Source organism: Bombus vosnesenskii, unplaced genomic scaffold (assembly GCF_011952255.1).
Source record: "Bombus vosnesenskii isolate JDL3184/JDL3185 unplaced genomic scaffold, Bvos_JDL3184-5_v1.1 scf7180000013267, whole genome shotgun sequence".
NCBI classification, from domain to species: Eukaryota; Metazoa; Arthropoda; class Insecta; order Hymenoptera; family Apidae; genus Bombus; species Bombus vosnesenskii.
This window is the reverse complement of record NW_022882927.1, coordinates 7,089,069-7,113,614: the sequence shown is the minus strand read 5'-3', so window position 1 is coordinate 7,113,614 and position 24,546 is coordinate 7,089,069. Positions and strand designations below refer to the sequence as shown.

General features: G+C 39.5%; 2 protein-coding genes and 1 long non-coding RNA gene across 11 annotated transcripts in view; 2 read left to right on the top strand and 1 right to left on the bottom strand.

Annotated features, from left to right (window-relative positions):
• LOC117230422 (PH and SEC7 domain-containing protein 2) overlaps nucleotides 1-24,546 on the top strand; it is an 81,349-nt gene that overhangs the window by 22,406 nt on the left and 34,397 nt on the right. For 2 of the 9 annotated variants that reach the window (XM_033487863.1, XM_033487858.1), the window contains exon 1: nucleotides 19,238-19,459. The exons of the other annotated variants lie outside the window; for them this stretch is intronic. In XM_033487863.1, the coding sequence (XP_033343754.1) occupies nucleotides 19,352-19,459 (108 nt within the window). In that variant the 5' untranslated portion in view covers nucleotides 19,238-19,351. Of the gene's footprint in view, nucleotides 1-19,237; nucleotides 19,460-24,546 lie in introns of those variants that run through there. 9 annotated transcript variants of the gene reach the window in all.
• Nucleotides 2,575-3,787, bottom strand: LOC117230423 (probable tubulin polyglutamylase TTLL9). The gene has a single exon (XM_033487867.1). It carries the CDS (start codon nucleotides 3,256-3,258, stop codon nucleotides 2,812-2,814), a length of 447 nt encoding a protein of 148 aa, XP_033343758.1. The 5' UTR covers nucleotides 3,259-3,787; the 3' UTR covers nucleotides 2,575-2,811.
• LOC117230424 lies at nucleotides 19,466-20,709 on the top strand. The gene is made up of 2 exons (XR_004492784.1): nucleotides 19,466-19,991; nucleotides 20,108-20,709. It is a non-coding gene; the product is annotated as an uncharacterized LOC117230424 (long non-coding RNA).

Sequence of the window (24,546 nt, the reverse complement as noted above, 5' to 3'; positions counted from 1 at the left end):
ATTTCCAAACTTCCAAGTTCTTAATTATCCAAATTGCAAATCATTGAATTATCCAACTTTCGAACCTTCAGACTCGTAAATTCTGAAACCTTAACATTTCTTATTCGTTCGAACGTTCGAATTCCTAGAATTTCTAAATTTCGCTTCGCATTATTCGCTCAATAACGTTACATTTACGTGACATTCGCGCATTTCACTGTTTCCTTCCTAATAACATAAAATTCCGATTAAATGCGTGTGTTCCGCGCGAATATCAACGCGTAAAACGTGTGGCAAATCGTCGACCCGTGCGTCACGTGACTCGAACGATAATCAAAAAGGCAATAAGTCACCGCCCGATATACGAGTTCCGAATGACGCAACCGAGGATGCAACATTTTCGGCTGAATCCCATGTACAATAGTCAGTCATCGAGCACGATCATATTTGTCATATCTACGGCATATCGAGGTTTCGTTTTTTATTCTTCGATTCAATTTCATCGTAGCTACGTTGGCAACAACGACCACCGGGTATGTGGCTGGCTGAAACTAACGAGCGCGAATATGCCCGCCGCATAAGTGTATACATATTCATGGAAACTTTGTACACGCGTGCACCGGCATGTACACGCTCGCGTGTAAGCCATAATCCAAACGTCTGCAATTCGTTCCACTTCCGTGAACCCAATTTTTCCGATGTGTGACGTAAAAGTTTCGTGAAAATCGAGTCGTCAGCTAGATGGTTTTTACGGATGGATAAAAGTGTAAGCTTGACGATCTTGTGACGTAAGATAGAAAATTCTGGTAATTTTTATTTCTGTTCCTGACTAGACGAGATGTCTTGTTACTTTAGAATACGATGAAAAATTTTAATAAGACAATAGCTTCGTTTTTCGATCGCCGTAGCTTCTATTGCAGCGAAACGTGGATTTTGATAAAGTCTTATAACGTTTATATCTTTATTTGATACGAAATTACATACTTTCTTGCGTTCATGAACGGCAGAAAAGCTTGATTCGATAATAAAGCAAGAACGAAATATTAATATGCTATACGAATGTAACGAATAACAATATTCTGGTATTACAATACGAGTATCGTGAGTGACTATGAGATGTGCTTTTTACGTAATTGATCGATACATAATCGAAATTTCTAAAGCGCAATTTCTAAAGTCACATCTGACGTACATAGTTATGAGTGGAAGATTAAGGTAGCGATGTGTAGCATCACGAGTGGTAGCCTTTTCTCTTCATGGGAAAAGAAGTTAGCAAGAGATTAATCAACCCTTTGATTATTATTGACGTCTGTAGGCGCTTGATAATAACACTTATCATGTATTATGAATCACACTGCTTGTTATGCTTACCATGTATTAAGAAAATATTTAGTGGCAAGTATTGTGTATTCACGTTATTGCCTTTACGAGTGTATTGTATAAAAGAGTAAAAGAAAAGAAAGAATTTATCAATTCGTCAGAAGATGATGCGCACAGTAAAGCTGCATGCTGCATGTTCGTAATGTTAAAACATATAATTTTATGCTTCACTGGACATTCGCCAAAGGGGCTCGCATAATTTTTCCGATTTAGGATTTGAAAATTTCAAAATCCTAAAAAGTTTGTAAAGTCCTTTTTAGAAGCTAAAAACGTAAAATTTCGAATTTCCTGGAAATACCAGTCTAATCTACGATTTCTTGAAAGATTCAGAAGCGTCGAAGATGAAATTTAGAATGTTGCTCCGAATACCAAGAAGCTCGAACGTTTAAATCCGAAGAAGTAATTACGGACGAAGCAAGCCAAATGTAGAACAGACTTTTATTACGCGTGAACGCTATTAATAGGTATTAAAATGTGTTATTAAGAGGAGCACGAATAGTCGTAATACGTCGGTTCTTTAAATGAGATTCGCAGCACTGTGCTAAAACTCTTCTCAGGGTGGAAGAAGTAACTCGAATGAAAGTATTGACCTCGATAAACTTGCACAAGGTGCAGTTATGAATTGCGTGAATTACCGCTGTCATTTGCTATTAAGCTAACAAAGCAGCGAAGTTTCTGTCTGTATCGTAGCTGACAATGCTAAACAAGAATTATTGCTGCTTGCTGCTCCTCTACGAAACTTTGCCAGAACCTTCACATACGAATATATATATATATTTTTTTCTAATATGTATATCCTGGAAAAATTTACATTGAAATCGGTATTAATTTGCACTGCTCTACTTGCTACAATGTAAACCCTCGTTAAAACATGAAGTTTATCTTTAAAACATAACTTCCTACGGAGCGTTTCGCTGAATTTTTAACAAATTGCGAATACAAACGTCTTGTGTCATAAAACGGTGAAAATGAAAGATGAAGATGAGCGTAGCCTAAATACATTTCTTTCCGAGGAAAATGATATACATATGCAAAAGAATACATCTAGAGAAACAATGGTGCAGATGTTCTTTCACAATAGCAGCGATTCATTCAATATTTTAATGTTTCCAAGTAATATAATTTATATTTAAAAATCCATTATCGGAGACAAAATTTAACATTCGAAACGACTATTAAAGCTAACCAACTATTAAAAACGTCGTCTTAGCCGTCAACGCGTCTAACGTACCCTGTACTGTTCCACTCGTTCGTAACAAAATTTAGGGCTTGAACAAACTTCGTTACAACCAAAATGTTTAAACCCTAAATTTTGTTTCTATTTTTCCGCTAGAAAACTCGTGGAAGTATAAGCTACGTATGACATTTCAATATTTTCGATACTGTGTTATAACAAAGAGTAGATATTGAAAGATCCCTTGGACAAGACGTTGAAAATCTCCAATTCGTTCATCATCGACGCATCCCGACACGATCGCTCTGCACCTTGTTCCTTTTCTCTTCTAAACACTGTCTGAGTTGGCGCAGCTGTTCGACTCTATCATTCCGTGCTCCAAGGAAAATATTCAGTTTCTTAAGATCGGTCGATGGCTCGCCGCAAACAGATGGATTGGGACAGTAAGTCCACACCGGACCATCGTTCCACAGTAGATCGAAACCACCGATTCTGGTCTCTCTGCCGGTGAAACGGCCCTCGAAGTCGAGCACGTTGAGCGTGTCGTCGAGGAGATCGAACTTGAGCCGATAATCCTCGCTGTCCGTGCCGGTCAGCGCTGGCGAGGCGTTCACCTCGAGCAACCACGGCGTCAGATCCTCGTCGAGAAGTATATCGTAACCGTACAGCTCGAACGAGTTCTTCCCCTGCATGATCACCGACTGCACCGCCAGCAAGCTGGCCATTATCACGCCTGTGGAATCGATAAATGGTTTTATGGGGAGAGGCTAATAAATCGAGAAGCGGAACGCTGTTTTCGGGCATTGTAGGCGAGATATTGGTATTGGGCCAGCTTTCGTGTTTTTTTTTTTTTTATATTACTCTGCTTGGGGAGCTGGAGGTTGGGGAATATCGATGAGCGGAAGATTGGACGAGGGCGGAGAGATCCGTTTTGAGCGGTTTTCTTTATGGCGTTTTTAGTTGGACTTGCACTTCTGATAGCATTTGATATATCGTTATGGGAATAATAATGCTTTTATCAGTAATGCGAAGCTTGAAGCTACGAAGAAAGAAGGGAAGCAGAAGGGGAGAGTTTGGCCAGAAACTGCTAATGGACTCGTCAGTAAGTCAATCTTTCTTTTTGCGTGGAGCAAGTCTTTACGAACATTGCGCGCCACTCTGTAAGCCACTCTAGGGGGAGGATTCGGCGTAGCGTTGAATTTATACTAGCTAAAACTTTCATGCTGGTTTACCTCGATCCAATAGGAGGAGCTCCGCAGACTCCAAGGCTATTGGACTCCATTACGGTCCTGCCCCGTTAGTAAACTTAGGCACTGGGATAATAGAAAGGAAAACCCGAATATTGTACGTCCATAGGAAAAATGTACGGTGGGACAACTGCTCGTAGGAGTCATCCTCCTTTAGATTCCTCCGGCTCGTTGCATCGCCACGATAATACCGTTTCTAATAATTTAATAATCGGTGTGGATGGTGGAACTAACCGGCAATTTGTTGGAACAGAGCTTCCACCGCAGCCGCCCCGTGTCTTGCGGTCAAATACTCTCTAACCTTCATCAACGCCCATTTGCACCCTCTTTTCAATTCCCCCTTCTTATCGTCATCATCGTGTATCTTCAGCTGTATCGCCATATTAGTGAGATGTACCCTGCTGTCATCTATGTTCTCCAGATCGAACAGCTCGCCCGACAGCCGTGCGAAACCCTCTCTAGCCAGCCAAACTTTCAGAGGGCAAAATGAGGTTACCAGGGTGTAGATACGTAGATCGAATTTTCTGCCTGAAATCATCGGGACGTTTACAAATACACGGAGGGATGGTCGTCTAACTCTCTGGCTGGTATCCACAGCCGTCTTAAGACCATCGAAGAAAGTGCTTTTCAACGGTTCGACATTCAAGCCTCCTCCTTTCGGCGATGCTAGTGAACAAAAGTCCACGGAAAGGTTTCAGCCGCTGGCTGTTCGCGCCATCCTCTTTTCGAATGTACCGAGGTGTTCTCCCCGACAAGAGCCATTCTTCGCTGGCGATAAGCGGCTGAATGCCGAGGAGTATCGTTCTGGAGAACCAACCTGCCAGGAGGTAAGGATTCTCCACGTATTTCTGCACGATGAAAGTCTCCACCGGTGGTATTTCCACTTGCTGGCCGAATTCTTTGCTACGCCACTCCGATAGGTCCTTCAGCTTCCTGAACAGGAAGATACCTGTTAATTTAAACGTTACGGCTCTATAGATTTGTTTCATTCGCTGTATCGGTCGTGTATTTGCCTGCTGCACTGATTATGAATAGACTGCGGATGTTTATGCAAACTTATATTATTATAAATATAATTAAAGGAATTGAGATTTTGTTTCATCTACTAAACGTTGCAATAGGAACTCTATTTTGGATATTGTACATATTCTTACGTACCAGGCGCATTTTGTACATCTTTGGAAGCTTAGATCTCCCAAAAATGCACGGATATCCATCGTTTAATTGTGAATTTATCCGTAACTATTTCGTTCGGAATGTCCAATAATGTGAGAGTGGAATTTGCTGCATATTTGGTTAGGAACAATTTGTTATTGGATAGGTCGAAGTCGTGATCGTGAATTTATCTGTAATTCTTTTATTCTTGATGTCGATTCGCTCCGTTGCAATTTGCTGGATTATTGGGACTTTTAGTTAGAAACGTTGCATAGGATGGATTTTGTAGAGTTTATGTTGGCAATGTTCCTTTTTAATCTCTCGAAGCTTAAGTTTGAATCGACTCCTTTTAATAAACCATGGGAATATTTGTAATAGCCTACGATTTTGAGCAAGTTGGCGTCACGCGAATACTATAAAATAATTACTGAATTGCTGATTTTTATACGTTTATGGGACATTTAAACGTTCCAAAAATGCATAGAACGCACATAATAAGCAGAGGTATCTCTGATACTAAACGTACAAGAAGTATCTCTTTAATTTCTTCAGTCGTTCAGTTGCGTAAATATAAAATAAAAATCCGCAGTCTATTCATAGCAACATACCTTTGCCCTGCGATCTTCCTGCAGGTTTCACGATCCACGTGGAACCAGGTTGCTTGTGATACTCCTCCGCGAATAGCCTATAATCGTTTGGTAGTTCGAACGTCAGCGGCATACCATCACAAAGTTCAGCTTCGTCTATCTTATTCGACTTGAGTAACAATTTCTTGTATCGTTTCAAGTTTCTGTATAAGTAATTCTTCCGTGTCAATTCGTAATGATTCCGGAAGTGTGGGATCTTTTGATAAGAAGCGAGCTTCAGGTCCAAAGCCTGGCGAACGTCGTTGATCTCGCACCACCAAAGGTGCCAGTTCTGATCGTTCGGCTCTATTACCTTGAAAAGAGTTAAAGGATTCGCGTGGGAGGCTCACTCGTCGACGTATTAGTGTCAGGAAGTACAATTTATTCGTGGATATGATTACGCGAATTGTGTCGAATAATAAACTGCTTCCTGCTTCTGGGAGCTGTAACGCGAATACCTTTTTCGTATTTTGTCCTCTTGCGTAACTTCGATTTCGTTAATCGCAAACGTTTCGCTTTGTTCTGCAATTAGTCGAACATATTCACGTGTGATTTATCCGCATCGCGTGAATTATTAATTTGATCGGTCGATTATTTTGAGCTCGTTACATCGCTAATTTGGTTTGTAAATTCGTACTCGGTTAAATTGGTCATTTGGTTGATAAAGTTTGGATTTATCGATGACAGAATACAGCGATTCCGAAAGCTTTTACACTTGCCGTTTATTTCAACATTATCGCGATTGAACTGTCTTCATTCGTAACTTTGTTCAAGAGAAAAAGAAAACGTTGTAATTACGTAAAATCTCTCTTCATTTGCATATTTAAGGATTAATAATACCACGACGAACAAACAAAGTTAAAAAGGTGTACATAACGTAGAAGATTAAAAACTCTCTCGGTAAGTTTTTGAGAAAATTTCGATATAGTCGCGTTGCTTTTTAGTTGGAAAATTTCTAAAAGAAACCCCGCAAACTTTGCAGAATTATAAATAATTTAATCGAAAAATTGATATTTATATATTTTCGTTCTAGTTCGTCATCTTAAGCTTTCCCGTGCTAAAAAGAAACTTTTAATTACTTTTCACCAACATTTCAACTATTAAAAGCAAACTTAGCAAACCTTTTAAAAGAAACAAGTTTCGAGTTTACTCGCTAAGGACTTCCAACCCCATAATACGGTTAAACCACAGCTAAATCCGTTTTCCCATACCGCAAGTTTCGCGTTCGCAATCTGCGAAGGGTGACACGCGATCATTCTGTCGAACAATGAGGATTTTCGCATAATCGTCGCTCTTCAATGTTTTGTCGTTCCTTTCCCTTTTTTCTAAAGTCGTTTCATTTAAGCGGCGAAAAGCCCTTAAGGGGATATACGCGGTCGTGATTCGTTCCCACCCTCGGCTCGTTAAGGTCGTCACGCCAACACAGGACATTCCATTACCTGCGTCCATCCTCTGGCCAGCATCACCCTAACCTGCGTCGAAGGGAAGTCGCAGCGGAACCTGATGACCTTGTCGTCCTCGTTCTGCCTCCTTCTCGCGGTCGAATTCCTTTTTTCTCGTGGTGATGCGTTCTCTTCGCTCTCGTGGCTTGGTCTTGCGTTCTTGGACATTTCGTGGTCGTGGAACGATTGGGCAAGGAATTTTGTTTGCCAGATAGAAATATACAATTATACAAATATATGCTTATATTATTATTTATATCGCATAGCAGATTGCGCGTGCGGTTAGTTGGATTTGAGATTTTATAATTCCGATGGAAATCGTTTTAGTTATATTGGTTAGGGTGAATGGACCCAACCCGTTGCGTAATTTCATTGGAACAAGTTCAGGCCATTGAGTAATACGAAGACGAATGAGATGCAAATACTTTGGGGCAGTGGTTTGTTGGGTAGCTTGTAGAATCTATGGCTTTGAATTTAGTGGAATTAACGTCGTTTATAATCTTTGAATTACTTTGCTCAAATCCGTGAAGTGGTCGAAAGATTTTGGAAAAATTGTGATATAGAATTGGAACGAGAAATTATATTTATTAATTGCATACTGTTCTCAACTTTGGTAAACTGTTTAATAGTAGTAGAACGTTATAAAGAAACACGTGTATATGAAATACGTGTTCCGGAAAATTAAAGATACGCGTTCTGAATATATAATTATACATATGCATGCATATACATGTAGAAATAAATATTAAGAAACTCGAATTCAGGTATATTCAAATGCAGGTGAATTAATATATTCATATTTTAATTTCTATAAATTTTACATACTCGTCTGTCCTCTGCGAAATTAATATTTGCGATAAATATCTCGTAACTCTTGTATATCCTTTCAGATTTATTTTAAATCATACAAGTATCGTTACGTTTTTAACAAAATATGAAAATGTTTTTCTCTCAGTACCAAGCGTTCAAATATTTTCGTGCATAGAGACACTATAGTTAGTAACAGGTTAAAATCAATCTGCTACTGCGAACCACACGCATTAAATCACCCCTCGGTGGGGAATTAAAATTACCCCTGTATAAACAACGGAAAATGTAAGTTATCGCTTTTTTCCTCTGCGATCTCTTTATGGTACAAGGCTATGACATAATGTGATATAATCGCTATGCTTTGGAAATGAATCCGGAAATTGGCCGCTCGTGACACCCGCGGCAGCCTCGTGTGATACACGAGAATAGAAAAGAAGCTTACGACCGTTTCATGCGGTTTCATCCTCGTTCTGTCATCTCACTCTATCGTCGTGCTACGTAATGTTGCTGGCGATATTAGCACGAAGAGAGGAAGGAGAATAGATAGATGGTGTCCGAAATTTCGTGAGCCGTTTTCCGGTATACCTAACGAGAACACGCTTCGGTTCCAAGCAAATAACAGCCTACGTGCCCCGAATGGGGATGCAGATGGGTGATGGATGATGTATACTCGATGAGGCCAGTGCTTCCCTCGTTTTCCTACCGGCGCAACGTTTCCGGACTAGGTTCAATCAGGGTTGCTGTTTCAGCCATTAACTATCCTGTACTTTCCATGCAATTGTGCAAGATAGGAAAATTGCAAGGTACGATCGTGATACATGAAAATAAATTTTATTATAAATATTTATATGTATATTTTAGGGACTATGGGATTGAAATTTTATGTGCGTTACGGTTTTATCAGGATGGTCATTTTATGGTTTAACGTTCCTCCTAATTTGCGTTGGATATTCTATACGATATTAGGGAGATTAGGTTTATCGTAGCTGAACTGCGGATTTTTATACATTTATGGAAAATTGTGCAAAAATAGCGTGGAATCCATATAATAGGCGAGAATACAAAATTGAAAATTGCGTTAACGAGGGAATTCGAGCAGAAATTATGGCAAAATATGACAGAATCGACAAATTTGATAATACGATTCTTCTCGAATTTGATATCGCGTCTTCGCTCGGATTTAACATTTCGTTAAAACATTTACTTTCCTCCTTAGGTATCAAACGCGCTAATCTGCTTGAAAGTTGAATATATGTACATACTGTAGCGTGAATATTTTAAGCACGGCGCAATGCTTTCACGATAAACTCGAAACCACGTACGCTTCTTCCCAAGTAGTAAAATATTTAACCTATCATTTTTCCATTCCATACCATATCTTCTCCTTTTTCTTTCTTTTTTCCTGAGATCTTCAATCGCAAAAGTAAATTCGATATGACGGCAAAAAATTGCCATCGAAATACTATACGCGTTTCTTAAATATTTTATCAAGATTTTTAATCGTCAGTTACGTATATCGATATTAAATGACGAACAAATTATTCCACTTTACGTTAAGAAATTAACCCCTTGATACTCTTAGGTAAAACGATATTCCTTTTTATTTTTAATATGATACGATTTTCTTCAAGAGGATTTAACGCGGCCCCGAGTCCTTGGAACCTCGTTAATTCGCGCTCTTCCATAAGATTCATATTCTGCGATTCGTTTAAAAAAATTCTATCGTGTTACGAATGACAATATCTCCATTAGAAACGTCAAGTTCGTGTTTAAATACCCACTATCTTTGCGCTTATAAAAGATCTGTACAACATATGCAAATTTCCATAGTAAAAAATTTTCTCACGTCTACGCTCGCACACAAAACACATTCAATCCTTTTCAGATAACTCGTGCGCACCGCAGATGCAGGAATGTTAAACACGAGAACCATACATCCCCAAATTTGTCCATTTCTTTAGCCCGTAGCTCTTCGAAACGCATCCTATGTATATTCACACGAGGAACTAGTTTCTTGCTGGTGAATAAATTGCGTCTCGTGTATCCGACATTAGCAATCGCTTGTTCAACTGTCAGTGAGGAAAGAAAGAAAAGGATGGTCAGTTGTACCGTGTTTCCTGGTGGCACGGCTGCTGAAGTTTTGTCGTATCGTTCGTAACGGTAGTGCACGTGCGACGAGCCGGATGCACGTTGCCGCAGCTTGCATACACGATGCACAGAAACGGTAATCGACATATTGCCTAGGTACATGGTGGTATTTTTCAGTTGTTTCAGACGTCGAGATGCTCTTCTCGCGTCTGCCGCCTCGAGACACGGTCATCGAGCCGCTTCAGTAACTCTTATTGAGGTGAATTTTTATGTAAATACTATTGCATAATTTATAACAAAGTTTGAAAATATTCTGTAGCTGGAAATATGCTATATTCCTGGCTTACAAGAATATTCATGGGCTCTTTGAATACGCGCTAGTATTTGTAAGTCATTCTGTATATATAAGACACTTATACTCTATTATACTTATTATAGTATTACGTTAGTTTACTTGGTATTATCTTCAGGAATTGTATATTATTTTCATTAGAAATTAATCGAAGAACCTGGAAGAAGTCGTTTGCGTTACAATGTTTGATTTACTGCGCTGCTCGCTGAGTTGCTTATATCAACATCGAGTGCTCGTATCGAAATAAAAAAGGAGATAGAAAAATACAATTGCACCGACAGCGGTAGTGAAACTAGTATTATTTTCTTACTAAAAAATCCACAGCGTTGTTCATCTCCGGTATTTTCCTGCCAATACCATTTGTTACGTCCGGTGACTTTATGTAACCTAGAACCATCCCTCGATCGAGGGGACCACTGGCTGTGCAATTAGAATTAGTCGGACCTCAATAATCCTAAGGGACTGTAATAAAACTAAGCATTTCGATTTTACCGTTAAGGCCGTTAAGTGATATAAAACACCTTCAAGTCAAAATGTTGCTTATGGTTATTGTTCCATCAGGTAAAAAGTGCGGAAACAAGGGTTTTCCCACTTTTTCAGGGATTTCTACCCGCAAGCGACCAATGTTAGCAAGAGCTTTCTCTTTTTCTCTGCGACAGCATCGTCACCGAACTTCACTGATTCATCGACTACAGATGAGTCATCTCTACATTGAGTTTACATCTTTGACTCAGTCAACATCTTTGCACCGGTTTGTCAACCTTAGATCAGCCATTTAGTTAACTTATATCTATACACATCGAGCGTAACCATCTTGTGTACAATTTGTTGGAATAAAGTGTAAATTGTAACCTGTTATCTCAGTGTTAGAATTAATTCAACCACCTCTATCACTCTAAACGAAATATGGGATCGATCATTTCGTGGCGTCGATTGTATAATCGTAACAGGAAGTTACGACTCCCGCTGACGCGCTTCCTTGCGATCGCGTCTCTCCGCGAACGGTCGAACACCATTCTCTCTCTCTCTCTCTCTCTCTCTCTTTTCTTATCTTTCTCTCTCTCTTATCTGCAACGATAAAAATGAACAAAAGTCTACTATCCTCAAAAAACGAGCATGCAATATCGAATAAAAACTATCTTGTAGCATACAGATTTTTATAACAGACGTCTCTCGCGAGATCGAAGGAACGATCTTCCATAAGATGAAACAAACGAACGAGAATCCCACGAATGCCAGGATCGAACGAGAAAAGTATCGCATCAAACTGTCCACCCCAAATTTGACCAAACTAATCCCCGCTGCAGGAACAATATTACAAAACTCTCGATCCGTCGTGGAAATCCAATTTGGTATCGGAAATGCGAATGACGCCAAGCGAAAAGCAATGGGAACACGCGTTTCAGTTCGACGAACGGCACGACCACACGCGATAATTGATACCGATTGCAGCCACGTGACACATTTGTCGGAGGGTTTGGCCGAGCGCACGCGAAGCGATCGACGCGTGATCCATGATCCATCGCCATCGAACGCACCCTCGAACGCGTCGCAACGGACGATCGTCACGCTACGTAAAGCCACGTGGCTGGAAAATAATAGCTATTTATACGACGCTGTTATCGGCCGGCGTATGCTTCCGCTTGACGCCTGCCGCGTTGATGACGCCTCTCGTTTATGATCGTTTGCCTTTCTTCCGTTTTCGATCTCGATGTTTACCAGCGTCTCTGTTTTATTCCGCCATAAGCTGCACGATGCACTTTTTTCGATATCTTCCATTGCAAGGCAGTTTGCGTAATCCTGGCGATTTACGAACGTGCGTGACGAGTAATTTATCGTGCGTTAACGAGGAGAAAGGCTTAGAGAAAAAAAAAGGTCTTGGGCCATGTGTTTCTCTGTATCTTCTTTGCGTGTTTTTCAATCGTGCCTTTCCATTTTAACGAAGATGGAAGCTTCGTAGATTTGAGAATAGTAATTACGACGGAATATGAAGCGTTGTGCAGTTCTATGGAATTCGAACTAATTTCTAGTATCTGAAACAGGTATTTATAAAAGAATTCCTAATAATTTATTCAAACAATGCTAAGTACTAAGAGATACGAACACTATGACGACTGTGGCTAGTTTCCAGTGCTATTTTCACTTTCATTAATTAACGAAATACCTTGTTTGAAAGTAAAGGGCCAAGAGCGGTAAATAATTAAAGAAGTAAATAAACACGTATGTAAATCGCGCGTTAATAGTTACACATATGGCGTTAGCATCGCGTCATCGACGGCAGTGAACGCATTCTTGCGACAATTGGATGATTGTGTCATTTAATCCTACAAATTTTCAGGATTACTATTCAGTTCACAATATTCGTAATAATTTGGAATTTCTCGAATGTGTTGGAAATTCAGGAAAACTTTAGCATAAGATAGAAACGATAAATCAGGCTGAATGACATGCGTGTGTCACGATCTCGTAATACGACGGAAAACGCTGAAAACTTTCTGCGCAATATAATAAAATATGTATTCGTTTTCCTGGACGAGCGAGAGGCAAGTACATCTCACGGAGGTGACAAACGAAGACATGTCTTTTCACGGTAATGCAAGACGTTGCTTCATTTGCGGTTGTTCTATTTGCATCTGCGGTTCAGCGGTGGAAACGGATAACGCCGTGTGCATGTAATTGTCTCATTTGTGGTTTCAGGTCAAAGCACAATTTGTCCTCGCGGAAACTCAGGTTTTCTACGGTTCTCAGATTTTACACGGGAAGACACGCGTGCAATACAAGAATGAACAAACAACATTATTCTCGGAGCCAACGTTTGCGGTAGCTTGCCCTATAGTATGTCTGTTTTGCCTTAGACCAAAATTGGATTGCTGGAATTCAATTCGTTTTCACGAAACCATGACAGTTGTGAGAGCGAACATTGTTACGCGAGTTTTATCTATTTACAATACAACGTATATAAAATTCGCGGTAAAAATAGGAGATTATTATTCACTTTACTCGAAACTCTGTTTTATCTTAATCCACTTGTAAAGTAAAAATATCAAACTCAAAAACGGTTCATTTCCAACTAATATAAGGAAGGAAAATAAAATTTCCCTGTATCTGATTTATGCGTCTTCCAATTTTAGTTCGAAACTGCAAAGTTTATTTTTAGATTCGCAGACAATTACTCCGACTCGACTTAAGCAAGCTCCTCATCGACCAAAACTCGCGAAACGATCGCCCTATTCGTAATTACTTCCCGAAAAACTGAAGAGCCGTAACACTCTGAACAATTGACTCAGGGGAAAATAATTGCCGTGACGGGAGTTGCGTGTAGGCAAAACGAATCAGGAATTCCAGTCGTCGTCCTGACTGCTGCTCCTTGTCGGCTGACTATGAGTCACACAGAGCTGCCACATTGATTCGTCATCTACGAAACGAAATAGGCTTCTACGAGCCGTGAGCGGTATGCACGCGAAATTAATTCCAGCCCTGTCCCCGGTGCGCCTGGCCGACGTCGAATTTACATTTATTTCTTGCCACACAGGCCGTCCAGTCTGGCCCGGGCCGAATTTCCATATTTCCAGCGCCGACGTCTCCATATCGATCCGATAGTCTCCGGTATAAACGTATCCGACGAAGCGAGCGAAATGCTCGGCTAGACGACGACGAAGAACGCTTTGAGCGGCGAAACGACCAGCACAGGAAGCCCTCTTGCCTTCGTAAAAATGAATCTCAGCCGCGAATCGTAATAAAGGGGGAGGAAGGAGGCAAACAGTTCGTTATGCTGCTTTCTTGCCCTTTCTTTCAGCCTACCTTTTCCTTCTTCTTCTTTTTACTCGTAGCCTTTGTTCGTTGTTGCTTCGCCTTTCGGCCTCTTTCTTTGAGTTAAAGACCGGGGGAAGATGGTGATGACGATGGTAAAGATGGATATTAAGTGGAGCTTTGAGACAGTGTGCCGGCTGTTTTCTCGTTATCAGCCTAGAGAGATTCTAAATGTTTGGCTTCCTCTCTGAAGTTGATCTCTCGATTGTTTTCCTTAGATTCTTTACGAGGTAGATTGGAGGAGACGGAGAGACCTTTATCGCTTGGGTTTACAGCGTAATTGTAGAGTAAAGAGACATCGAGTAGCGTTGTTAATTTACTCGTTTAGGCTGCTGTAACTTATTCGTATTCCACTGTCAACGCCAAAGGAAAACATCTCCGACCAGCGATATTCTTCTATTATAGAATTTTCCTGCATCTTTTAAAAGAGACACTGTTCGATCCTTCGACGAGAAAAGATGAAGTCGAATGTCGCGAAGATTGGAACGCACAGGGTGACCCATTTCGAGCTATAAATGGATTTTACGATCGGAAGCTGCGTCAATCGCACAAAATCGAACGCGCCAAGTGGTACGAGGGGCTCGTTAGAATTTCGCGAAAGAAATCTACTGACGGAGTTGCCGATATTTGTGCCGGGTCGCTTGTAATTTTTTGGTCCATTCTTTTATCCATTTTTTTTCTATTATTATTATTATTCTTTTTAACCCGTTAGACACATCTTTAATCTCGACAAGACACGTGAACACGAACGTACTTTCACGCATTCCTCAGAAGTTGCAAATTCTTTTCCATTAACGATAAATCGAAGAATTTGTATAACGATATTACGTTTGTTTTGGCACACCGGTTATTGATTTATCGAAAGGGTTAATAGGTTAAGGTTACGTATAAATATAACCTTGATAATCTTGATTTGTCTTTGCTAACGCCTTCTCGGTGACATTTAAATCCCCTTTTATTGTTTTCTATATAAATCCTGGGATTAGTTTATTTTTACATCGGAATCGGACACCTTGCGCGTATATGTCGTTTGTTGATGCCAAGATCGGGCCAAGATTTAGGACGTACTATTTGGATTGAAATTTCAGGGTCCTCGGCGAAAATGAAAGTGAACATCTGTACGAAGCCTTGGGAGCGTACCCGCGACGTTTTATTGCGTCACGTTTTATTTCGGTTTCGATCGGTCGCTCTACGGCCATAAACGCGTTTCAAAAACCTGTCGAAACTCAGATTTATTTCCTAGATCGTATTTCTTCCGTTTTTCTTTTTTTTTTTTGTTGTTTTTACGAGTAATATATTTTTCAGACGCAAGAATCTGTATGCAAAACGAAACGAATATGAGTTTAGAACGAACTCGTCGTTGATATTTTCGCAGGCTAATTCGTTGGCAAAATTTCGAACATCTATTGGTGCGTGTAATATATGTATGTAAATGCAGTCGTGTGCAGAATTTAAAGATGTGAATGACATCGGATTTCGTATTCGAGAAATAACTGGCGCCTGGTTGTTTCTCACGTCTAACTAATAACAGTTGCGCGTTTCGTATTTGTTACAGTATTATGAAATAATTAGAACTCGAAACGATCGTCCAGATCTGTAACTTTAGATATCGTGCAGTCTGTTTAGGAATTTTTTCCCAGCAATCCCAATTACGCTTTGGGATCTTGAGTTTCTCACGTTTATCGGTATAAAAAGATTCGTAATTTCAAGGTAGTCCTCGATCGCGTGTTTTTTCTCCTTTCTTCAACTACATATCTCACTTCTGCTTCTGAGAAAGGAAATAGCGTGCATTTTATTCCTAAGAAACGAGGGAAAAATTATTATTATTATATAACGCATTGTTGCGCTGCAGTGTTCCGCTCGTACTCGACCTCGATTTTTCTTCTCTCTCGAAGGCGAAATAAAACGGAAGAGAAAGAATTTCTCATTTCTTAAACGACATTAACCGATAAGAAGGGAAAGTAGAAAACCTAATGATTTCAGAGGAAACGCGAATCTTCCAAACGTTTATTACTGTGTCTCGATTCATTTCGATCGATACAATCAAATTTTGAGAAATTTATTCGCTAGCAGGATCGGAAGTATGCGAGGTACGCAAAGTAGCTCAATGTTACCATTCCATTGGATCCTCGCGGTCAGAATCGAGATCGTCATTTAAATTCAGTGCGTCGTAGCCGAAGCATTCCCGGGGCCTACTCCCGGGAGAGGATGATGGATGACCTTGAACAACCAGTGGGAGATCGTGGTACGGTTATTCAATAGTCGGAAATGGTTCGTCAATGGCGGTTAACCTAACGGCTCTTATTACGCAAAACAGTCGACGTTTACGGTTACTGTGTTACGCACGAAAATGTGCTGCTCCTTTCAGCAACTATTTATATACCGGCGACCGACATCGCGTATATATGCGCACGCTTATGTGAACAGCGTTACGACAGTCAATTACGTTTCATTGTAACGACATTATAGATACGTTTGCGCGCCTAATGAAATTTCAACGGGTCCATTGTATTTTCTCGATGGCGATGGCGATGGCTCTCGGTTCATTCGTTTTTCAACGCCACGTACAGTATTCGAATCGCGTATACGCTGGCTCACGAATGCATTCGAACGCTTACCATAGTTAGGCGAACTTTTGCGTATATGTCGTATGAGTTTTTACGAAAGATTTTGAGGTTTCCCGCAATGAAACACGATCGCATTGGTCGAATTTGAAACTGCACTGGAAAGAAGCACGTAGAAGTTACAGGGTATTTTTATCGCGAACGTATACGTATTTGATAAAGAAGATTAGTACGCTATGCTATGAATAAAACTAGTATGTGTAGATATGGTTTGTTAATATAAAGGATAATTGATCGTTTATATATTTCTATGAAACATGTGTAGCCAGTACGTAATGTGATAACTATATGCAATAATTCAGAAAAATGTTCGTACACTCTATAAGACGATTATCTTTATTTAAACGCAATGAGTCATGATTATTTTGGCCAAATTTGAAACCACTCTGAGAATGTATGTAGCAGTGCACGAGATACTTTTATTGCAAACATATATGTATCTGATAAAAGAAATTGGTATGCTGTGCTATGAATAAAGCTAGTATCTTAAGCATACAATAAGCGTTCGATGTGGTATCGCTGAATATCGAGGTTTATTAATATAAAGGATAACCGATTGTTTATATACTTTCGCGAAACATATGCAGCCAGTACATAACAATTCAGAAAAATGATCGTACACTCTGTAAGAGGACTATCTTTATTTAAATGAAACGTCATATTTGTTTATCGATATACGAAAGAACAGTAACTTATGGGCGCTATTTTACAGAAATGTTGTTACAGACGAGAGAAAATTTCATCACACAAACAATAAATTACTAATATTTTGTCGAAATCTTTACGATAGCTAGTAATCATGCAATTTAAATTCTGATTTTGGCTGTACACAAGTTGCCATCATTCATCCAATACCATATACGTACACATCGTATGTAAATTATAAACAACAGATGACAAAAAAGGTCAGCATTTACAACGTGCTGTAATCAGCAAACATATTGAACACCATCTAATATCGATATGTCGAAGCAATTGATTTTTGTTCCCGATCGACGCGGAATATTTTGCCATCGAGTCGAATCTCTTCAATAACGCGCCATAGGGACGTCGATTCGTTTTTGCTCGAGACGATGGCAAAAAGCGATTTTAATTAAAGCTGATTGCCAGGCGCCAATTAACGCCGTTATTGCACCCCCTCGCTCAAAGACACTAATGTCCTGTACATATCACTTTTCCACGCTGGTCGTTGGAAAATCCGGTTTTCATCGAGCGATTGGACATCGATACGCGCCGCGCCAAATTTCTCTGCGGCGTTTTATCGGACGGGCAAAAGAATGAAAAAAGGGAAAAGGAGGAAGAGAAACTGCTGAAAAAATGTCGGTACACGGTGTACGGTGGCACGATCGAATGCGTGAAAGCTTCTCGTTAACGGAAGTAGAGAAGACTCGTCGACCCGATTGGCTCTAGCTTCGGTTCTCCAGTTTCCAGGGATTCGAAATACGGAAATCGATGGTATATAGGGTCGTGGGGTAGAGAATACTGAAGCTCTGTGGTAGAATATTAGATGATTAATGGTGTTCTTAAGTAGCGCTGCTGGGTTTGGCTTTAGAATTATTAATTGGGCTTATTTTCTTTGCGATTGAAGAATTGGTTGGAGCAATTTGGTCATTTTAAAGATTTAGGTCAAAACTTGAATTGTACTCGGTGTATGAGTATGAACAAATATGATACGAATATGACCAAAAGCTTGATTTATAAATGGGATTGTAATCGATCGACGATATGGTTTCTCCAGAGAAGATATTGGAGAATGTTCGAGTAAGAGGTAAGAACGAAGGTTCTTTTAGGGGAAAATAGAGCGAGACGAGGTATCGATGTTTTACTTAAATAAGACACGCAAATGAGTAGTTATCCTGTGATGTAGGACTCGACCAAAGAAACCTAACAGCTCGACTACACTGTTCTGACAAAACACGATAAAGTCTCGACTCGTTACGTTCTTCTGAGACTTTCTTGAAACATATCACAAATTCCTTTTGTTTGCTACAATGGCAAGATTGAAATATATAAAATTCGAGGATCGTAGCAAGGTTAATAAGAGCCAACATTAAATTTCGTTAAAAGCATCTGTTTTTTCTTTATATTTGGCCACAAAACCAAAAATCTGAGATCTACTATTTCAGGAATTCTGATGGCGCTAAGCCTCGATTCCTCAAACTCCTCACGCTACTTCGTCAAACACATGCAGCGAGTACTCTTTCTCTCTCTCTCTTTTTCTCTATCTCTCTACTAGACCTATTCTCCCTACAATTAAATTCCCACTAATTCCTCGTCGTACCTTTACCATTGCTAAATCAACTTCAATTCTTTGGGAACTATCCAACGGTCGCTTGAAATGTCATTTCACCCAAATGTCGCAACCTGAGGGTGTCGTATCGGCATTGGATCACATTGTTGGTCGATCATCGTCGTACGCAGTTCTTTAGCATCGTGGTGCGTTATTTTGTGGCTAGTTGGACGCTGTCCCGAGGAAAGTCAATGTCACGGCAGACAAAAATACTGTTCGGCTGGCATCGGCTGACGCCGCGCCGTTTGAATTCTGATCCGTGACCGAGATTCTCGATCAGTCGGCGTTTCGCGGAGCCACGTAGTTGTGGTGTTGTTGTTATTGTTGTTCCTGCCTCGGGTGCGTCGCATAGCGAGGGACGTGCCTTCCGCCAAATGCCCTGTTTTACGTACTGCCTGTGGTGTTGCTGCCGTCCCCTAGATCGATACTTGTCGAGGCGTGGGGACAGGTTCGATTACGTCGAGTATATACCTCTGTATCAGGTGAACACGCTTTGTCGAGTGGCATCTGTCGTGTGATAAACGTCGGTAATTAGCCAGTCACCAGTCGGACGATTTTCTTTTATCGTTCTTTTTCTCGACCCCCTTTAGATATCTCGTTTAATCTTTTGAGTACTCTGAGCGCTTTTAGCCAGTGTTGTTATAAGTTACGAATGCATATATATCGTGTATATTCTTGGTGCGAAAGTGGCACGAAAAGAGTCGATAAATGTATGGACAAACGAGTTTCCTTAGCATTTTTCCCTTAATATTCTGCTTATGAAAGAGAATACGTATTTCTTCTTCCAGAAACGATTCCACGGTTTGTTGAAGTTTGACAAAAATTGGGATATCGTGTAGTATCGTGAGATGAACTATTCTTTCTTTAGACCGTGGAAAATATTCTTTTTATTTCTAATATACGTAGTTCTGTAAAGTGTCTGTATCATTCTACAATCGTACCATGACAAGACGATATATACGAGTTTGTTGATAATGTTGCGTTTATGTAACTTTTATATAATATTCCACACAGGTAGATATCGTGGCGATCTTTAATGGGTCAGAATTATCCTGTACGCCATGCAGAATATTATAGTAGCCACAATAAATACACTTCTTTTTGTTTCTTTACATTTTTTTTTTTTTAAGGAACGTCGATGTCCATGGTATTTAATACTCAAAGGGTTAATTTTCTTTTACTTTACGCTTGTTTGGAAGAGTAAGCACGTACCACGAAGTCGACGAGGGGATTGGATACCTTTGTTCCTCCTTGTAATTGTCAGCATGATTCGCCTTCATTGTGCATTGTCTCGTTTGGTTTTAATAGCTTGAAGAGGCGTGGCGATGAATTTACAATTGTTGCGTGCAGTTTGATCGAGTATTATTTTGTGGAATGTTTAACTTATTCGCGTAGAATGGAAAATTGTTATAACCAATGAACTTTTTAGGAGCAAAAGCTGGGCCATTACGAGCGTGTCTGACTTTCATCTGGCCGCTGTCCAATTAGTTAAACGCGCGTAAGAATATTGGACTTTAATGTACTTACGTGCTGACAAGATGTTTATGCACTACGTATCGTTCATCAAAAACTTCATGTATCTTCACAGTTTTTCAATAATTTTTATAGTTTCTGAAATGCTTACATTAATGGAAGACAAACGAACTTATCACTCAACCCAATATCGATTACTCAAGACCTGTGACAAAATTATCACTGATAATGTTAGTTGAAATGTACAAGACGACCCAGATATAACCTTTTATTATTATCCATAACAACTCCCCCCCACCAAAAAAAAGAAAAAGAAAGAAAACAGATCGCACGATCAATACCAAACAAAATTTTATCTGGAATTTTATATGGAAAATTTATAAAATACCAAAAGTGGTAGGAAAGATACGCGTAATATGCAAAAGTAAACAAAATATCCAAAGTACAGCGCTCGTTATGATAATTGATAGGAAAAACAAAATTCCGTTTAGGTTTCATCATTTTCGGTTATAACCACAAAAATTCGCATAAATATTGTCTGAATACTGTCTGATTATAATATTTAGCGAATGAAACGAATCGTTGCTTAAACTCTGTCTCTTTAATCACGTTCGAAAAAACTTGAATTTGCATAAAGAAACAGCTGCGATATTTAAAACGTATTTATCGAAAGAAACTCTACATCGATGAACGTAAACATTTCATACTACGAATATCAGTATCGACTATTAAACCGAGCCCATCCGCACTCTACGTGTTACGAAACCTCTCCGTTGCGAGCTTTCGGAAGAGACGAGTTCCATGCGAAATCGTAAATCCGGTGAAGCGCAGAATTACAGGGCCTGCGTGTAATCGCACAGCTGCCCACGCAGAAATCGGGGCATCAAACTGGGATCGAGCCGGTCGGTCGAGGGCGAACTTCTCCCACGAAATTGTTTCGCAACACCGGCGGTTCGCTCGACTTGAGAACTTTCACGGGACGTGGCTGAACTTTCTACGCCTTCTGCCGACGATGTTATCGGATCTGAAGATTTATCAGAACGAACGGCCGCTCGAGCGTCACTTAATGAGGTCGAGATGAATTAAGCTGATGATGCGGGCTTTTTCGGAAACAATGGAGCGGTAACGCGAGTACTTTAGGTAATAAGCCTCTCTGTTAGGGTTGGAGAAAGTCCGAAGATGCGAACCTAGCATTGTATTGCCGGAGGGCCCTGTTCGATTACGTTTTTTTAGCTACTTCGTTAGCTGTCGAAAATTTTGGTAAATGAATTATATGTATAACAGCTGACACGAAAGTTGTGAATATCTACAAAGTTCACGCATCGATATCCCGAAATGAAAAAGCAATCTCGCAACTTCTAGATTCGAGTTGTAATTTGTATGGATTTTGTAATCGCAGGTAATCGATCAAGGCTGTACTGTAATTTAGAACGCGGTAGAATATAGGTATGTCTATAAAATATAAATACGCTATATACGGTATGAAACAAGGAATAAATTATTGACACGAGTTATCGACAAGACAAACAGTGCACGCAAATACGAAATATGGATGGAAAGTTACAGGTGCGTTTAAAGTACGAAAAAAGCTACTAACAAGAATTGTAAAGAATTACTGCGGATATTTATGCGTTTATACGCAACGTAACGTACAAAAATCTATTATCGAATTACTCAAGTACAGTACTCGGCTGGCATTTAAGAAAAATCAACAGAATCTTCGTATGAACCTCAGTTTCTTTTATTGCGTTTATTGCCAAACGTACGAATTTGCATAAAGCTCCGCAGCCAAGTAATAATAGAAATTGTAGGAAAGTCACTAAATGTCACGAGAGGGGTAAAACTACACGTGGTGGAAGACGTGTGTATAATAGAGCATATGTATATATATATTCCTTCTGACGCTGTTACAACGCGATTTCGCACATCGATCAGTGGCGTCAGGACACGAAGGTCGAGCCGGTCGACAAGCCTTCGCTCGTAAATCAATTTCGAGGGTGCACTCGTGTGCGCGTCGATGCATTCCGTAATAGATTTCGACTAAACAGGTCAGAGAGATCCGGCTGTCCTGAAATTTCGGTGTAAACATGCCTGTCCCGTTCGCGGCGCACAAAGCGTCTCAGGAAGATGCAACATCCATTTATGAATGCGGACCTAGTAATTGGACGATGCTCCTCCACGAAGAGGTTGGGGGTTGTCGATCTTGCTGTTCAAAGCGACTGTCATCCACCGAACGCAAGAGTTCATTTAGTAAACCAGCTTTTCAAATCGTGTACAGAATGCATAATGGAAGAGAGTTAGGGGGAAAAAGTGAAGGAATGTCGTAAAGTAGACAGCCTCGTTGAGAAAGTTCAGTTTCAATATGTTGGTCCATTAGAGGAGGAACAATATTCGACGTATTTAACTGTTTTATGGTTTATAAAACGAAGTTGTTGAAGAGAAAGAAAAAAACGATTAATAAAGTATTAATTATTTTGATCTGTGTCTTGTTCGTGTACTGGCTGGACATTCCCTGTTTCGAACCATTACACTAAATTTTTGAACAAGATATTTTTCGTATTATAATTATTTATTCGCGATAATTGTGCAATTCCAGTTCTCGGAAATAAAATGTGTTTTGAGACGGGAAATCACGAAAAACGATCGTTCCTCGTTTTTTACCCTTTACCTATCGATTCCTGCTTCTTTTAAATTTTATATCTCGCTTCGTTGTATTGTGAATGTTTAATACTAACTTTTGGATCGAAATAATCGCGTCGTGAAATTTTAATCTTCAATATAGAATCGTAAGAAAATTATTTGATCGTACAGATGGTAATTCAGATCCACATTGATCTCGTTAATGTTTTTAACAACAGTAATGGACAGTAAATTGTGGTGGATATGGGACATTAGAATTTGTGAAGTTTAGCGTATTAGTCAAATTGCTATATAATTTTTTAATAAACGTAAGTTTCTCTTATATTTGTATTTATCGGTGTTAAAAAGATCTTGTTATATTTATTTATTTTATTCTTTAATACTCGATAAAAGGAAATGATATTTTTCCTTCTATGCACGATATGTATGAGATTGCTTTCTTTTCGATCGTATAGCATTTGCTATGCATCAGTCTGTGCAACACGTATGAAAAAGATTCGAGTGAAACCTCTGGCGCACATCGAAAATGGAGAAGGCAGCATCGTTCCAGCCAAGACTTTTCTCATTACGGATGTTGAATATATAATCTTCCATCCTATATGCACCATAGTCAGTCCATTCCTCGCTATTATTCAGGCAGATCAGCTTACTCTTTATTCTTTCATTACTTATTATTCACTGTTCGTTCTACATAATGCAGTTTTTCATTTGTTATGAAAAACAAACGAGTAACGTTTGTCTTTGTCCACACGATAACGATTTATGTTAATCGCATATATAACAATTAGAAATTTTAAAATTCGTTCGCGTATCGCAAAGCATATGTAAATAAAATTACATGAATTTAAAATCATAGTTTGACTTAAAATAAAGAAGCTCTGTTAAGGCTGTGCGGAAAGTTTTTAGATATCGATATTTTTCAAATTATTTTATATTTCTCTTCAAAAATATTTTGTATAAAATTATTTCTATTATTCCTGCATTTTCAGTAGAAATATCTCGTACAGAACTATCGCTACGTACAAAGTATCTTTCTGGAATTAAATAATTTTACCTAAGCTTCGAATTGCTTAACCCAAGTCCAACAACGCCAGTGCTAAACTAAACGAGCGTTAAATTAAGAATTGCGCAATCTCTTGATGAAATTTACCGTATAGTTTATTACGATAGAGTTTCAAATTGTAGCCCGATCCGATACGTTTATTCATCGCCGATAGTTATGACACCTTTGAAATAGTAATATCAGTATCCATACGCATGATAATAATCCGTGATTAGGACACACGTAACCCGTTCGTTCGTTGTAAGCGGTAAATATACTGTGAACGTTGAAATACGATGAACGTCACTGGGCAATTGCAATTAAATTACCAAGGAAATTAGCCTGCACTGTGGATAATGCATTCGTGAACATAGAGAGTCGCGTTGCACGGACAAACTGACCCACTCTCCGCGT

Bases quoted from the DNA above. Each gene is read 5' to 3' on its own strand.
- LOC117230423 (XM_033487867.1), bottom strand. From the start codon at position 3,258: ATGGCCAGCTTGCTGGCGGTGCAGTCGGTGATCATGCAGGGGAAGAAC.